We start from the raw sequence: 18,298 nt of genomic DNA on the forward strand, positions 1-18,298 counted from the left end.
GGCTGTATCCCCTTCTTCCCCCTCCTCTTCCCTTTTGTTTTGTTCTGGGAGAAATACCAGGCTGTTTCTAGTTGTAAGGGTGTTTTATACACATTTGTAAATCTTCACTTAGTGAAACTTTCCCTCGGTCTTTGTCTTTGTTTCCTTAATGGTAGCCATAAATTACTGCCTTCCTTTCTCCCTGGAGCATCAGGCTTCATTGCTTTTGAAATGATCAAAGTTATTTTCTTTTTAAATCCAGCTAGAAACAACCTATTGTATGTCGTGGACATTTTTAGCTGCAGTCAAACCCATCTATAAATGCATAAAGCTGCCCATTAAATACTTGAGGGATGCCTCCAGCTTATTTTACCAAATAGAAAGTAGTGGGAAATTAAATTAAAGGACATTGTGGCTGCTGGTTTCCATGATCTTGTGAGTAAACAATATTTATAATACAGCTTTATGTTTCCATAGCGTTGTCCATCCAAACATCTCAAAGAGCTTTACATCCATTAATTTAAAAGTCAGAGAACCGGCCTTTTCTATTGGAACACGTCACTATAGACCATCTAATTTTAAAAAGAAAATACTGCTTTGCACTTCTGCAGCATCATCTTTCCAAGGTTTTCAAAGTGCTTTACATACATTAATGAATTGAGTCTCACATCACTCCAGTGAGGTAGAGAGGTAGGTAGAAACTGACAGAATAAAGTCACAGGTAACACAGGTGTAAGCCATATATGTTAAGCTTAAGCAAGCCAAATTTTAAGGCATAATAAAGACAAAGGGTCTTGTCTTTATGAAACAAAATAAGATAGACCAATACTAAAACAACTTTGGTGGTATATAGCACTTTTTGTCCATAGATCTCACAGTGTTTTGCAAAGAAGAGTAAGTATAATGCAATAGAAATATATAATATTATTATGATAATCAAGAAGCAATGCCAGAGTGTTTCCCTTTACACATGTCCTCTTTGACTCATCCTTATTTATGGACACAAATTGAATAGAATTTGAAGTAAGGAGCTCAACTCAGACTAGTTTATATAATCTCCTTTGACATAACTGATTCTATTAAAGTATGATACAGCATCATAGTGGGAGACTAAGACCCAGAGCCATAAAGAACATGCACTGGGCATGGTGAACTCCTATTGGAAGAAAGGTTAGGCAAAAGCTGATGAAGTTCAGAGCCTTATGAATGTGGACTATACGAGCGAGGAGTGAGAGGAAATTGAACTACTCCAAAAATGAGGCATAAAGTAATGTTATATTTTTAAAAGTTGCTCTGAAATCAAGAAGTTGTGAAGAGACTTTAAAAAAAAAAAAGTTCTACAAACCAGTGGTTGATACACCAGCATGACAGATCTATATGACCAGACTGCTTTCTTGAATTTTTTAATATTGATCCTAAAATCAATTGCTGATTTTTTTTGTTAGATATATACTAACAGTATATAGAGTATTTTAATCCTGAAGGTGAACGGTTAATTTTCTCAGTGTATACCTGTAAGCTACAGTCCCATGTGACTACCATGCTGATATGGATAGAAGTGCCTTGTGTCTGTAGGGTTCCTTTGTAATTAAGGTAAAGGGGATTCTTTCAGGAGGTTGATGTACACAGACAAGACCATGTAAGTTCTCTCTGACTCCAGTTCCCAGACTACATACACTTTGTGCTGCCTAGTATCACCACTGTGGGTCTCCTTAAACTCCAGCGTGGGCTAAGCAATCATAAAAATGACAACACTAGAGCATGAAAAGGTAAACTTTACTCCTGGAACTCATCACGCAGTCTTCTAGGCTGAGCTGAACTGAGTTGTCTGGAAGCTTAGACTAGAAACTACTCTGCACGCTACGTTTCTTGTAGTCTTCTTTGTTTAATAACAGCCAAGTGTTTTAAGGAAATCTGGATAAATGTAAATTGCAGAGAAGTGAACAGTGAGAACTGAATCTGCTGTGGGAAAGAGATAGTGGGTCATTTTGTTAATTAGTACTTGGAGCTTAATTGGACTCTTAGCCCTGGTCTACACTAGGAGTTGAGGTCAAATTTAGCAGCATTAAATCTATTTAACCCTGCACCCGTCCACACGATGAAGCCCTTTTTTCGATTTAAAGGGCTCTTAAAATCAATTTCCTTACTCCACCCCCGACAAGGGGATTAGTGCTGAAATCGGCCTTGCTGGGTCGAATTTGGGGTACTGTGGACACAATTAGACGGTATTGGCCTCCATGAGCTATCCCAGAGTGTTCCATTGTGACCGCTCTGGACAGCACTCTCAACTCACATGCACTGGCCAGGTAGACAGGAAAAGGCCCGCGAACTTTTGAATTTCAATTTCCTGTTTGGCCAGCGTGGCAAGCTGCAGGTGACTATGCAGAGCTCATCAGCAGAGGTGACCATGATGGAGTCCCAGAATCGCAAAAGAGCTCCAGCATGGACCGAACGAGAGGTATGGGATCTGTTCGCTGTACGGGGAGAGGAATCTGTGCTATCAGAACTACGTTCCAGTTTTCGAAATGCCAAAACATTTGTCAAAATCTCCCAGAGCATGAAAGACAGAGGCCATAACAGGGACCCGAAGCAGTGCCGCATGAAATTTAAGGAGCTGAGGCAAGCCTACCAGAAAACCAGAAAGGCGAATGGCTGGTCCGGGTGAGAGTCCAAAACATGCCGCTTCTATGATGAGCTGCATGCCATTTTAGGGGGTTCAGCCACCACTACCCCAGCTGTGTTGTTTGACTCCTTCAATGGAGATGGAGGCAACAAGGAAGCAGGTTTTGGGGACGAGGAAGATGATGATGATGAGGTTGTAGATAGCTCACAGCAAGCAAGCGGAGAAACCGGTTTTCCCGATAGCCAGGAACTGTTTCCAGTACCCCCCGAACCCACCCAAGGCTGCCTCCCGGACCTGCCAGGTGGAGAAGGGACCTCTGGTGAGTGTACCTTTTAAAATACTATACATGGTTTAAAAGCAAGCATGTTTAATGATTAATTTGCCCTGGCATTCGCGGCTCTCCTGGATGTACTCCCAAAACCTTTGCAAGAGGTTTCTGGGGAGGGCAGCCTTATTCCATCCACCATGGTAGGACACTTTACCACTCCAGGCCAGTAGCACATACTCAGGAATCATTGTAGAACAAAGAATTGCAGTGTATGTTTGCTGGCGTTCAAACAACATCCATTCTTTATCTCTCTGTGTTATCCTCAGGAGAGTAATATGATTCATGGTCACCTGGTTGAAATAGGGTGCTTTTCTTAAGGGGACATTCAGAGGTGCCCATTCCTGCTGGGCTGTTTGCCTGTGGCTGAACAGAAATGTTCCCCACTGTTAGCCATGGGGAGGGGGGAGGGGCTAGCCACGTGCTGGGGGGAGGCAAAATGTGACCTTGGAATGAAAGCTCATGTGCTATGTATGTAATGTTAACAGCAAGGGTTACCGTGAAAGAGTGTACCCATTGTTCTATAAAATGTGTCTTTTTAAATACCACTGTCCCTTTTTTTTTCTCCACCAGCTGCATGTGTTTCAAAGATCACAGGATCTTCTTCCCAGAGGCTAGCGAAGATTAGAAGGTGAAAAAAAACACACTCGTGATGAAATGTTCTCTGAGCTCATGCTGTCCTCCCACACTGACAGAGCACAGATGAATGCGTGGAGGCAGACAATGTCAGAGTACAGGAAAGCACAAAATGACCGGGAGGAGAGGTGGCGGGCTGAAGAGAGGGCTGAAGCTGAAAGGTGGTGGCAGCATGATGAGAGGAGGCAGGATTCAATGCTGAGGCTGCTGGAGGATCAAACTAATATGCTCCAGCATATGGTTGAGCTGGAGGAAAGGCAGCAGGAGCACAGACTGCTGCTACAGCCCCTGTGTAACCAACCACCCTCCTCCCCAAGTTCCATAGCCTCCTCACCCAGAAGCCCAAGGACGCGGTGGGGGGACCTCCGGCCACCCAGCCACTCCACCCCAGAGGATTCCCAAGCAACAGAAGGCTGGTATTCAATAAATTTTAAAGTTTTAAACTTTTAAAGTGATGTGTGGCCTTGTCCTTCCCTCCTCCACCACCCCTCCCCATGCTTCTCTCCTCCATCACCCCTCCTGGGCTACCTTGGTAGTTATCCCCCTATTTGTGTGATGAATTAATAAAGAATGCACGAATGTGAAGCAACAATGACTTTATTGCCTCTGCAAGCGGTGATCGAAGGGAGGAGGGGAGAGTGGTTAGCTTACAGGGAAGTAGAGTGAACCAAGGGGCGGGGGGGTTCATCAAGGAGAAACAAACAGAACTTTCACACCATAGTCTGGCCAGTCATGAAACTGGTTTTCAAAGCTTCTCTGATGCACACCGCGCCCTCCTGTGCTCTTCTAACCGCCCTGGTGTCTGGCTGTGCGTAACAGCAGCCAGGCGATTTGTCTCAACCTCCCACCCCACCATAAACATCTCCCCCTTACTCTCACCGATATTGTGGAGCGCACAGCAAGCAGTAATAACAGTGGAAATGTTGGTTTCGCTGAGGTCTAACAGAGTCAGTAAACTGCGTCAGCGCGCTTTTAAACATCCAAATGCACATTCTACCACCATTCCGCACTTGCTCAGCCTGTAGTTGAACAGCTCCTGACTACTGTCCAGGCTGCCTGTGTATGGCTTCATGAGCCATGGCATTAAGGGGTAGGCTGGGTCCCCAAGGATAACTATCTGCATTTCAACATCCCCAATGGTTATTTTCTGGTCTGGGAAGAAAGTCCCTTCCTGCAGCTTTTGAAACAGACCAGAGTTCCTGAAGATGCGAGCGTCATGTACCTTTCCCAGCCATCCCACGTTGATGTTGGTGAAACATCCCTTGTGATCCACCAGTGCTTGCAGCACTATTGAAAAGTACCCCTTGCGGTTTATGTACTTGCCGGCTTGGTGCTCCGGTGCCAAGATAGGGATATGGGTTCCGTTTATGGCCCCACCACAGTTAGGGAATCCCATTGCAGCAAAGCCATCCACTATGACCTGCACATTTCCCAGGGTCACTACCCTTGATATCAGCAGATCTTTGATTGCGTTGGCTACTTGCATCACAGCAGCCCCCACAGTAGATTTGCCCATTCCAAATTGATTCCCGACTGACCGGTAGCTGTCTGGCATTGCAAGCTTCCACAGGACTATTGCCACTCACTTCTCAACTGTGAAGGCTGCTCTCATCTTGTATTCTTGCGCCTTAGGGCAGGGGAAAGCAAGTCACAAAGTTCCATGAAAGTGCCCTTACACATGTGAAAGTTTCGCAGCCACTGAGAATTGTCCCAGACCTGCAACACTATGCGGTCCCACCAGTCTGTGCTTGTTTCCCGAGCCCAGAATTGGCTTTCCACAGCATGAACCTGCCCCATTAGCACCATGATGCCCACATTGCCAGGGCCTGTGCTTTGAGAGAAGTCTGTGTCCATGTCCTCATCACTCTCATCACCGCGCTGACGTCACCTATTCGTCCGGTTTTGCTTTGCCAGGTTCTGGTGCTGCAAATACTGCTGGACAATGCGTCTGGTGTTTAACGTGTTCCTAATTGCCGAAGTGATCTGAGCGGGCTCCATGCTTGCCGTGGTATGGCGTCTGCACAGAAAAAAGGCGTGGAATGATTGTCTGCCATTGCCCTGACGGAGGGAGGGGCAACTGACAACATGGCTTACAGGGTTGGCTTACAGGGAATTAAAATCAACAAAGGAGATGGCTTTGTGAGAAACTGAATGGCCCCCTCAAGGATAGAACTCAAAACTGGGTTTAGCAGGCAGTTGATTTCACAGAGGGAGGGAGGAGAAAGTGAATACAAAACAAATGTGGTCTATTTCTTGTTTTGAGCCACTTCATCTATCTTTATACATCTTGCTGGCAGCAGACTGTGCAGTACGACCACTAGCCATCATCCTCTCCAGGGTGCTTGGCAGAAGACGGTGCAGTATGACTGCTGGCCATCATCTTCTGCTGGCTGCTGATTAAAAGACAGTGCACTGCCAGTAGGACTCAATCGCCATGAGACGAAACTTAAAAGGGAAATGACCTGGCTGAGTCACTCCCATGTTTGCCCAGGCACCCCGACCTCATCGAGGTCAGTAAAAGAGCACCCAGGACTACGTCGACGACGGCTACCAGTCATACTGCACTGTCTGCTGCCAAAAGGCAATAAACTGCTGCTGTGTAGCAATGCAATACCGCATCTGCCAGCACCCAGGAGACATACGGTGACGGTTAGCTGAGCGGGCTCCATGCTTGCCATGGTATGGCGTCTGCACAGGTAACTCAGGAAAAAAGGCACAAAATGGTTGTCTGCCGTTGCTTTCATGGAGGGAGGTCCTGACGATATGTACCCAGAACCACCCGTGACAATGTTTTAGCCCCATCAGGCACTGGGATTTCTACCCAGAATTCAAATGGGTGGCAGAGACTGTGGGAACTGTGGGATAGCTACCCACAGTGCAACGCTCCGGAAGTCGACAGTTGCCTCGGTACTGTGGACACTCTGCCGACTACATGCACTTAGAGCATTTGTGTGGGGGGACACTCAATTGATTGTATAAAAACGCTTTCTACAAAACCGACTTCTATAAATTCGACCTAATTTCGTAGTGTAGATATACCTGAAGACACACACTGCGTATGAGGCAAACTGAGGTTACCACAACCAAAAGAAAGATACCTGTAGGTAGAAGGACAGAGGGGCAAGGGAGAAAAAAAGATAACTGAAGGGAATCTCTTCAACATGTCGTTTTCCCAAAGCATCACTAGGCTATATAGGTACTTACATGGCCCGCATCCCCATACCATCTTAGACCTTTTCACCTGTGTGATTATCAGGCTTTGATTAGCGTGATCATCTGAGTTGATCTATTGAAGGATTTTTCATCGGTATCGAGATTCATCATAGTATTCATCACCTCCCAGATTATTAAGATTGACATAGTGAGATCACAAAGTGGACTTCCAGAAGGTAGAACTTCAGTAGTAAGAGTTGAGTTTGTAATTTAAAGGAGATTGATCCTGCTTCCACTGAAGTCACTGGCACATCTTGAGCAGGATTGAATTCTTAGAGAATTCTTGTGCATGCTGGCAGTGTCAAAGGCCTTACGTGAGTACAAGTGTAATTTGCACTGCCTACGAGTCCCTTTACACTGCTAGAGTGGTATAAAGGGGCTTTACTGTAACTGAGAATCAGGACCCTTAGCTATTCTTAAAAATTGGCAGATCCCTGAAATAAATTCAGCTCTGGAATAAATTCCACTGCCACTGATGTCAATGGGCATTACACCTGCTCACATCAGGGCCGAATCTGGGACACCTATTTCATTTACTTCAATTTCATCTACCTTCATGAGTTGGTTCCCAGGGCAGAGAGTATCGTTCAACAGGGATACAGACGCTATTTTCATATTATTTCATATTGCCTAAAGAGGCAATGATCTGCTCGGTGCAGCTTTCACTTTGACATTTTTAACCATCTAACATTTTAGTGGCATTTAAAACCATCACCTCCAATAACAAAGTATAATGCAATAATATACACAGAGCATTTAATGAGATTTTAAGGCACACAATGCCTGTACCAAGCAGTTCTATAGTGAATTACTCATCTGACTGAAGTGCTGGACCTCTGCAGCAACACAGGATCTACAAGTTTGTTAATGACATTGTCCCCTACATAAATAGCGTCAGTGCGGTAAAAGGAGAAGTGCTGTGGAGCCAACAGTCCCTCCATCCACATCTCTCCACCCCGTCCTTACTGCTCTTTTTGCGCCATCTGCGTGCAGAAGCAGCAGATAGCATTTAGACTCATTGTAAAGAGATTCAAGAAAGAAAGCTTTTCTGACATCCTTCTACCTAACCAGTCCCCGCTGACCTGACCAGTTGGGAATCCTAAGAAGTAGGAACCCACAAGGAATCTGGGATGATCAGTTTTAACATTTGAAGACTCAGAGGGTGAAGATGAGAGGCCCAGTTCATAAAGGGTTTGGTATTTTTGGTCTCCAATATATAAACCATAGCACAAATGGTGAAACGTACAATATTTCAGTTCTTCGGAGCCCCAAGATCTCACTAAGACTCAGGTCAACAGCGCCATCTAGTTAAAGCATTTCACAAACTAGGATTATTTCCCTGTACACTGTGGGTGAAACTCACCCCACCACAGAGAACAGACATGAGATACCCTAGGCCAGTGATTCTCAAACTTTTGTACTGGTGACCCCTTTCACATAGCAAGCCTCTGAGTGCAACCCCCCCTCCCCTTATAAATTAAAACCACTTTTTTATATATTTAACACCATTATAAATGTTTGAGGGAAAGCAGGGTTTGGGATGGAGGCTGACAGCTCATGACCCCCACCCCCCATGTAGTAACCTTGTGACCCCCTGATGGGTCCCGACCCCCAGTTTGAGAACCCCTGCCCTAGGCTAAATTTGGTGCAGCCTCTCTGGAATGGGGAGAACATTGCCCAGGGAGAATGAAGAGTAGGTTTTTATTTTGCTGCTGTTAAAAATCCTCATCCATGAAGAAACCCTCAGAAATCATTCCAAATAATGAATATTGAATTCCTATATAACAATCAATAAACTCATTTATCTTCATCTTTTGGTCAATATATTTTTCATAATTTGTAAATATTCCCCCTTCCAAAACACCATTTATAGTAACTATGGAATCTTGAAACTAAATTCCACTCCCTGCCCAGAGGTTTGTTCTGACAGGTAACTCATGACAAGTGTTGGTTTTGTTTTATCATAGGGGTTTTCTTGGTTTTTTCTTAGTTTTATCATAGGGGGTTTTCTTGGTTTTTTCAATGGTTTGCATGCAGAAGGTGTGGGACGCAGTTTCCCTGGGTGTTACTGCTTTAACGAGGTGATGTGGGAGGGAGTTTGTTGTTACAGAGGACGGCAGCCAAAAGTCCGGAGAATGGATACCCAGCAACTGGTGACCGGGAGGCCCAGCTTGGGAGTCATAGTTCTGGCCAGTGGAAGGACAATGGGCTGTGAAGAGAGGACCCCGGTGACCTGACCAGCCAGTTCCAGCCAGAGGGGTGCAAATGATGGCTGAGAGGAAAGAAGGCCCAGGCAACCATGTTTACCTGGATAGAAGACAATGGACAGAGGTGGGGCTTGGGGATCAGATCCCCAGCTGGAAAGCACGGGGGCTCGGGACTGGAGAGAGAGAGCAGGCAGAGCCCACCTGGATGCAGGAGAGACTTAGATGTACTGTGCTGAGGGAGGCCAGGCCTGAGGGCCCTGAGAGTTTCCTATGCTGTGTTCAGACATTCAATAAACCCTCCTGATTTGCGCTGGCGGAGAGTCACTCCAGTCTGGAAAACAGGCTTGAATTATTCCCTCTGGAAGTGGAGGGCCCGGGGGTCCAGAGCAAGTGAACTCCCTGAGGAGGCCCATGGTGAGAAACAGGCATGCTACGGCTCAGAGAGGTGCAGTTCCAGGAGGCAGAGGGGCTTAACCCCGGACAGAGAGTGGACCCCTGAGAAGGGCTGTCACACTGAAGGGGGTTCCCCTCAGGGACCGTATGGGGCCAAGAGTGGGCACGACCTGTGAATCCATGACATAAACATTACAATGTGTGACCTCTCTCCTATTTCCTCCACCCAGTAGTCTAAGGTGGGGACAAAACCATCCGAACGTGGACAAGCCCACTCATCTGTTTATGATGCACATCACTCACTAGGAATCAGGTATTGCATCGGTCATATACAAGCCTGTTGCTATTAGTTTATTAATGCAAATATCACAAATGTTAAACCAAGCCGTCCAATTAATATCTTAGAAAAAATGTAGAGCTAGTAATGAAAGTGGACCCAGGCTCATCTATTTCAACATTTGTAAACAGGTATATTGACAGATTAACAGTTGCATATATTTAAATGAGTCGATCACTATACTCATATTGGAGCCACTCCTGCCCTCGCCCCCATGAGGGAGGGCAGCTCTACATGTGGCAGAACTGGTGCAGTTTTGCTCTTCAGGGGAGGGCAGGGCAGGATCCATGGAGCTTGCAGGGGGTTTCCATAAGACCTCTGTATTGCAGAGCACAGCTCTCCAGTCTCTGTATGTGGAGGGAAATTTGGAGTCAGGGATGGTGGATCTGTGACTATGTATTTTACCTTCAAAATAACTGGTACTGGTATCTTCACATTTCATGCCCACATATGCCCAACCCCAAAGCAGAGAGGAACACAATGAAAGGAGGTCAGGCATAGTAAAATGGGTATTGCACAGCCTGTTCCAAAGCCCACTGAAGTCATCAGAAAGACTTCCATGGACTTCAGAAGTCTTTGGATCTGGCTTTATGGCGTCCCGAGGGGTAGAGGGATAACTCAGTGAGACAGGTGAATAATTCATGCAAGTGGTGCAGGTAACTGAATTGCCTTTACCCAAGAGCTGGTTTGGTAAGAGTTTGTTGTGTTACATCTTTTTGGTGTTTGGAGATCACTGAAATTCTTCATACAGACCACAAGTAGGCAAAGATGTGACAGATACAGAGACTATATCAGGCACCTGTTGATCTGAATGATGGCCTTGCATACACGTATTTGTGAACTAGGCAATCAGGTGCTGTGTGATTGAAGGAATTTATACCAGAGGCTCCCAAACCTTTCACTTGACAATTGTCTAGAAGACAGCACATGAACCAATCAAGTTTGGGAGCCATTGTTTTATACAGATGGAGGAACTGCCTAAGGCCCAGTCCTCCTCCCACTCCCATATTGTTGAATGGGGCTTGGTTGTAGGTCCTGATTGGTCCTACAGGGACTCTCCTGCAGCATTGGATCTGATTGATCCTACAGCAACAAGGACTCTCAGGGCAGAGATCTTCCTCACCTGTTGACCCAACTATGGCACCCTCTCCACTTGCACATTACATAAAATTTGAACTTCTTGTCCTTCAAAGCCCTGCGGAGCTCTGACCTGGCCTCCATCTCAGCCCTTGTTTCTTGTATTCCCCCCACTGTCCCACCAACGATGCCAGTCTTGACACCCCCAATGTTGTCTCTTCCTTCTCCCCTCTATTTCTCCAGTCTTCCCTCACTGCACGGAATTGTGTCTCTACCCCAGTTTGCCCATTCACGACCTGCTCATTCAAATACTGTCTGAAAGCCCACTTCTGTGGTGCTCATAAGAAACAAAATTTAGTATTACTTATGGAGAGAGGTTCTCTAAGTTACCCTCCAGGTTTTTAGTGTCCCCCCATCTCTGATATATCTGAGACAGGGACCATTTTGTATATTGTACAGTGCTAAGCAGGTTGGCCACACTAAACAAGTAATAAGTCACCGGCTACAAATGGGTCAATCCATAAAGGCCTGACTGAAGAGGTAAACAGGGCCTACTTTTACTGCACAAGCAGCCACGCATCTTCCCCCAGTTTCTGTGTGCTTGAGGGGAGGGGTTGCACTAAGTTCATCTTCATTGTATCGTCCTCTTTTCTTCCACCACTGATTGCTTATTATGCTATAGCACATACCCCAGCCACAGCGTTCCTGGGGCATTTCCACGTACTGGGTAGATGCTTCTGATCATTTTCATCTTTCCTGTGTTTTTATGGCTTAATAAACAGGTTTTGATCTCACACTAGGTCCACACTGATATAACTCCATTGATTTCAGTGGAGTTACTCCTAATTTACACCAGCATGAGCAAGATCAGAATGAAAAGGCCTCTTGTATTTGCTTGGGCACCACAATTTTTGATCAGAGCTGGGGATCACCCCTTGCAGAACAGTGTTGGTTAGGAGGGTGAGTGAATCTCCCCACCTACACTTGTAGGATTAGGGGCGAGAGGCAGGAGAGGAGCAGCGTAAAGCTGAATCATTTTTTATCAGTGAACAGAGAAAGATGCATCAGCAAGGCAGCCATGCAACCCAATTTTGTACAAGATTGGGCTGCCATAAGATGGAAAAGGCAAGAAAACCTGGGGGTGATGTCTCAGCGCTCTGATCAGGTCCTGCCTTGGGACATGAAGCAAAGGACGTCCTTGTGGATGGGCCACTGGAAGAGAGCAAGCAGAACTGATCCATGATTTCCTCACAGCATCCCTTTTCCTGGTAATAGCTCCCTGCCCTCCCTTGTCTGTTCTCCAGCATAGACATGCCCAGTTCTCTTTGCTTTTCCTCCAGAGATTTTGTTTTCTAAACCTTCGGCATCTTTCATGCTCATCTCTGAATTCTTTAAAAAGAATCAAGACCACTTTAAAATGTGCTGCCCCGAGATGTCACTAGTCTAAATGGTGGCCTGTTCTGAGCAGATCAGAGAAGAACCTTGCTCACAGTAAACAGAATGCCCCTAGTAATAGACAGGTTCGCATTTGCCTTTTTTTTTTTTTTTTTTTGGTACCATTACTTTGACGACTCATTAAATTTGTCATCCAGTTGACTGTCCTGTCTCCTTTGCTGTGGTACTGCTCCCAGCTGCGACTGCATTTTTCCAAGTCTATGCTCTGTTTATGAATATGGTTATTCCTTACATAAGAACATAAAAGAATGGCTACACTGGGTCAGACCAAAGGTCCATACAGTCTAGTATCCTGTCTACCGACAGTGGCCAATGCCAGGTGCCCCAGAGGGAGTGAACCTAACAGGTAATGATCTAGTGATCTCTCTCCTGCCATCCATCTCCACCCTCTGACAAACAGAGGCTAGGGACACCATTCCTTACCCATCCTGGCTAATAGCCATTAATGGACTTAACCTCCATGAATTTATCCAGTTCTCTTTTAAACCCTGTTACAGTCCTAGCCTTCACAACCTCCTCAGGCAAAGAGTTCCACAGGTTGACTGTGCACTGTGTGAAGAAGAACTTCCTTTTATTTGTTTTAAACCTGCTGCCCATTAATTTCATTTGGTGGCCCCTCGTTCTTATATTATGGGAACACGTAAATAACTTTTCCTTATTCACTTTCTCCACACCACTCATGACTTTTATAAGTTAAGGGCCCAATTCTGATTTCACCTACATGGGATGTACTAATGTGTATGTATACTTGGCCATATTCTCTCATATACTCTTCTGAGTATCACCAAGGCAGTGGTTTTCAACCCTTTTTCATTTGCGAACCCCTAAAAAATTTCAAATGGACGTGCAGATCCCTTTGGAAATCTTAGTCTGCGGACCCCCAAGGGTCCACTGATGAAAGGTTGAAAACTACTGTTCTATGGTAATGACAACCTTTCACAGACCCCTTAGACAGTCTTCGGTCCCCCAGAAGAGAACTAGTGTTTAGTGGTTTCATCATATGGAGAAGAAACACAAATGCGGGGTAGCATCCCTCGATCAGTGGTTAACTCATTGCACGTAATGCTATAATTCCAACAGTAAGCAGCCGAAGCTCCTGAAGGGCTTGAACTGAAGGCCCGACGCAGGAAAGAAGAACAAGGGGTCATATGGGGGAAGGAAAGGGAAGGGAAACTAGGTGAATATTAGAGACAGGGCCAAATCAAACCTCCAGATTCAAAATATCCTCAAACACAGAGGAAGATCAGAACTGGATCAGAACTCTGAACTTCAGGCCCATCTCTAGTAAATATTTTGCTAGTGAGTGACAAACATGATAGCACATTACAACATACTTTTCAGGCTTGATTGCTACAGCGAAAAGCTTAAAAGGGAAACAACTTTTTTTCAAAACACTAAGAAAGCAAGTGTGGAAACATGTCATCATTTACACACGTTAATTTTGGTATTTTCAATAGTTTAAGTCCTTACAGTGTACACGTAACATAATGAAATTAATGCTTCTAACCAATTCCATCCGAAGTTGAAACAGTGGCCTTCTATCTTTGAGACATGAAAAATGGAGTGATACGTACCTGTTTTTGGGACACAAAGGGGACGATAATTAGCCTGATTGGAATAAAGAAGCTGCCAAAAATGGCACACTAAATTAATGCTGTTCCTCATGTTAGAAGGTAGTTTTATTGCAATTCAGCAAATAAGCTACATCTGCAAAACTATTTCATATTTCCAAGTTACAGTAATGCTTGACTGACCTAAGGGTTACAAAAAAGGAGTACAGTACCTGGGTTACCTGCTCTCAGACATCATAATGTAAACTTCAATGCACACTCTTAAAAAAATGCCAGTAAATTCTCCGCATATTAAAATATATAATTTACTGTAATTGATGCTGCATCTTAATTGGAGTGACAGCCAGTCTCTAGATATAAAAGGAAAAGATCTACAAAGATGAGAAGTACATGTACAATAACTTCAAGTATTTTCAAGTCTCCTACAGTATCTTGCACTATTGTGACAAAAATTTTGTCACTATACAGAATGACAGTTAACTCTTGCAGAAAGCTTCACTGCAGAAGCAAAGCCTTTATATAGGCATAAATTCAAATACCACACCAAAATATATGGAGCTTTTAACTATTAGGTCCCAGATATACAATTCTTAAAATTTAAAAATACTCTTCACAATGGAAATGGTAGAAGAATGGTTTTCAGTTCATGAACAATATGCTTTCAGCTACAGAACATAATAGAAAGATTAATTTCCCTGTATATATTAATTTTAAATCCAACAATTTAAAACAAACCATTACCTTCAAAGTATTACATTAAATGTGAAACAACAAAAACAGCCGTGGCTATTTGCTGTGAGTGTGTACCAGTCTCATAGTATTGAATATGCTAGGATTAATACATAAAGGAAATTTAAGAGGTGATATTTTTGTCCATTGTTTTCTCTCACATCTCAAAGAAGGTGCTAACATGAAAACAGCATTTTTAACTTCAGTTTAATATAACTGGCACATTTTTGGCCATAAATTTTTCAAAGCCTACAGTAAATGTGTATAGTAACAGCATTACCCAATCAGTGCTCAGATTGGCAACCAGCATTCGTCCCAGTAGCTGTAGTAAATCAGTACATCTCTCATTCTGGAACAGCATCTTTGAAAAGGCAGAATTATTTTACCAAATTCTATCTAGTGGCATAACAGGTCACACCTGCTATTGTCATATGGAATACTCTGATTCAGTGACCATGATTCTTTCCCTACAACGTTAGCAGAGGTGACTCATGGAAGGAAGTTGCATGGAACTGTTTCATTTGATTCTGCCAATCAGAAGTGACTGCTATGGAAGCGGCTAACTTTGGGCCCAAACCTGCTTCCTTTGTGCTGACTCCTGATCTATATAGTTCAAGCAAGCAGATTGTGTGAAACAGGAACTACAAGACAAACTACAAGAAGAGTTGAAATGAGCATGGTTGCTCCTGCAGCCTTAGGGTTCAGTATTGTGGCCCTTACCAGTAGGCTTTGACCAAGGGAACTGCCGTTGTAGCCTCGTAGCCAAACTCTACTCCTTAATCCCTCGTATGTTGGCTTGCTTACAAAGACTGCCACAGAGCTAAGATGCATAACACAGTCCTCCACCATTCCCTCTGTGCCCACACTGGTTCAGCTGCACTTGAAACCTCTTACAGCCCTTCCAGGCCTGTAAGGATTTATTCCACTGAAGTCCACGGAAAAACTGCCTTGGATTTCAATAGGACCCAGATGGAGCTCATTGACTGTGAAAGGGGACAGGAATGGCCCATCATGACATAGTACTGTAGGTGAAAAAACATGATTTAGATTATGCTCTGCCATTTCCCTCCATGTTTGAACAGTGACTAGCTCACTAGGAAGTAACATGATCTAAAGAAAAACAATTTTATCTGCCTGATGTGTTATCCAAAGCAACCGCCGCTCAGGGGTCAGAGATACTTCACTTGTGTCCTTGCATCCTGCAAGTGAGCATCTCAAACCATTTACCATGAACAATGAAGTAAAAAACAAACAAGCCACCAAACCACACTCGTTTGCCATAATGTCTAACTCCATGTCAGGAAAAGAAGTTGAGGTTAGCTAACACATTTTGGCTAACTCTGACCTAATACTTTTCTGCCTGGGGTCTACTTTGGCCAACTAAATCAAGGTAAACAGCATTACCCTTCATCTTTATGAGAGAAGAGTTTGAAGTTAGGTCAGGGTCAGCTAAAACACGTTAATTAACCCCAATCTCTTTTCCTAATATACACGTCCCCACTGTATTGTAAAATATACAAGCCTACTGCAGTCTGGAGTGTTGAATGAAAAATAGTAAGATGTTTGATTAAATCTGGGGTTTAGTGGTGAGTCTAGAAGGCTTCTCTCTGTTACATCGTTCAGGTTGAATAAGTTATTCTTTAAGCACATATACACTGCATTCTAACCCTTTACCTTCCAAAATTAACAGGGAAAAATCGTTCCATGAACAATGATGTGAACTCCAAACTGTGAAAGTACATTCATCGATCCAGTGTGAAGAGAATGTGCATGTGGTCTGGACACTGCCCACTCATTTTTCCAACGCTAATAGGCATTGAAGGCAGGACCTCGTGCGGATAAAAGAAAATATAAGAGTGACAAAGAAACTTCTCCATTTAATAATGAAATAAATAGGACAAAAGTAAAAATAGTCAAAAATTTAATACATGTGCTATACCTTTAAATTACGCAAATAAAGCTATCACAAGATGTCACTAAAATGAAGAGAATAACGAAAAGGTGCCACAATATTCAACGGATTGACAACCAAGAACAACCTTCTGTTCTTTATAGTAAGGGAGATATTGCCGGGAAGTTCATACAGTGGAGACCACTTAATTACAGAGCCCAGAAGTACTGAACAGCAATTCATTATGCTGACCAGGTTTCTCTCTCAAATCAGGTCTGCATTTCAAAGGGATTTTATCAGAGAATTAAAAAGAACAGAGCTGCCTCTATGCACTCACCAAATCCCAAGATCTGTATTTCAACAAAATCCAAGCAGTCTGAAAGTTATAATTTATGAATGTGGGCTAAAGCCTTTTTACTTAAAATACACAAGCATCCCAGAATCCAGCAGCTTGCAAAGTTAGCACATAAGAGAGCTTGGTATTGCAACAGTAAATCCTATGTGCAGTCTATGCTTGTCAGGTGAGATCACCACAGAAAGTTATTTGAAATAGAAACATGGAATTAGGTTTATGAGTGGCATCATTACTTCACCGTGGCACTGACCTCTACTTAGCTACTGTCCCCTTTGCATTAGAATATAAATCAAAGCACATGGGGTTAGGAATTATTTCTTTAGCTGTTAACAATTTAAGGGTGTTCCACACCAAGATAAATTCTAATTTGAAAGGCTGGTGCACACAACCATTTTTGCTAGCAGATACACTCTTATCCAGGCTTTTTATTTAAGTGGACTGAACTGTGAATTTTGAATTGCAAACATAATATAGCCAGTTATACTGTATACGGTTTTTTAAAAAACAAAATCTTACAAAAACACGATAGGTTAAATAAATAAAAATATCAGTTAAAAATACAACACACTTACAATTTCTTCTGTGCAATTATGTACCAATATGAAAAATATTACTTTCATCTCTGTCCATTTGCATGGTTCTGTCTCCTGGAACCCACTAAAAGTAATACTGACAACAAAAATAAAGAAAAGTGATTTGCTGACAAATCAGTGCTCTGAGGCTATTAAAAAAAGCTCACACCAGAATTTGTCGTTTCCCTTGCAGCACAGCAGTGACCCAATTTAAAGAAAAATCAAACATTGGTAATAATGTTAATATACAAAATATTAGTTTAAAAACTCTAGAATGACCTTCTTAGCAGAAATGGAGGGTGTACATTAGGGCTTACAACATACAGCAAATCTGAAGACAAATTCAGAGAATGCTGAAAGGCTCACTGCACGTTATCTATGGCAAGGAAATACTGCAGCTTTAAAATAAGCTGCACAAATAGTCATCTCTCTCTCTTTCACATGAAAGTGTGTAAAAAGCAAATCAGCAAATAAACTCTAAAATAGATTTATACCAAAAATCCTCCTTTTTTTCCCTTTTAACATTGAGTTTACAGCTTCTGTCCATTTTTCTGCACTATTTTTTGAGATTCCTTCAAGAAAAGTCAAAGTTGTGTTTTGTGGCCATGAACAAGTTCACAATACAACGTATTAGCAGAAAGAACCTTTGCATACTAAGATTTGTTCCTTGTTGCTTTTTTTTAGTGTCTGCGGTGAGACACATCAGATGTCTATTCCTTTGACGAGGGAAGCCTCCAGTGTAATGTTGAACTCCTGCAAGGTCTGCAACACTCGAATCAAGGAATTAACAAGGGTATGATCCTTAATCAATGCTATATCCTCGTACATCTGTGCTGTGATTGGACAGTCTGCAAGCAAGGCGATCCAATGGTGTAAGAGGTGGTCTCTGAGAAAGTCACATTTCAGAATTTGAAAACAAAAACAAAAACCAAGTT

At 43.3% G+C, this 18,298-nt stretch overlaps 1 protein-coding gene across 6 annotated transcripts in view; it reads right to left on the reverse strand.

Moving 5' to 3' along the window:
- Positions 1-16,449: 16,449 nt before the first annotated feature.
- DENND5A (DENN domain containing 5A) overlaps positions 16,450-18,298 on the reverse strand; it is a 117,331-nt gene continuing 115,482 nt past the window's right edge. For all 6 annotated transcript variants that reach the window (XM_073347532.1, XM_073347529.1, XM_073347531.1 and 3 more), the window contains one exon: positions 16,450-18,249. In XM_073347532.1, the coding sequence (XP_073203633.1) occupies positions 18,066-18,249 (184 nt within the window). In that variant the 3' untranslated portion in view covers positions 16,450-18,065. The remainder of the gene's footprint in view (positions 18,250-18,298) is intronic.

The sequence above is a fragment of the Lepidochelys kempii genome, chromosome 6 (assembly GCF_965140265.1).
Source record: "Lepidochelys kempii isolate rLepKem1 chromosome 6, rLepKem1.hap2, whole genome shotgun sequence".
NCBI lineage: Eukaryota > Metazoa > Chordata > Testudines > Cheloniidae > Lepidochelys > Lepidochelys kempii.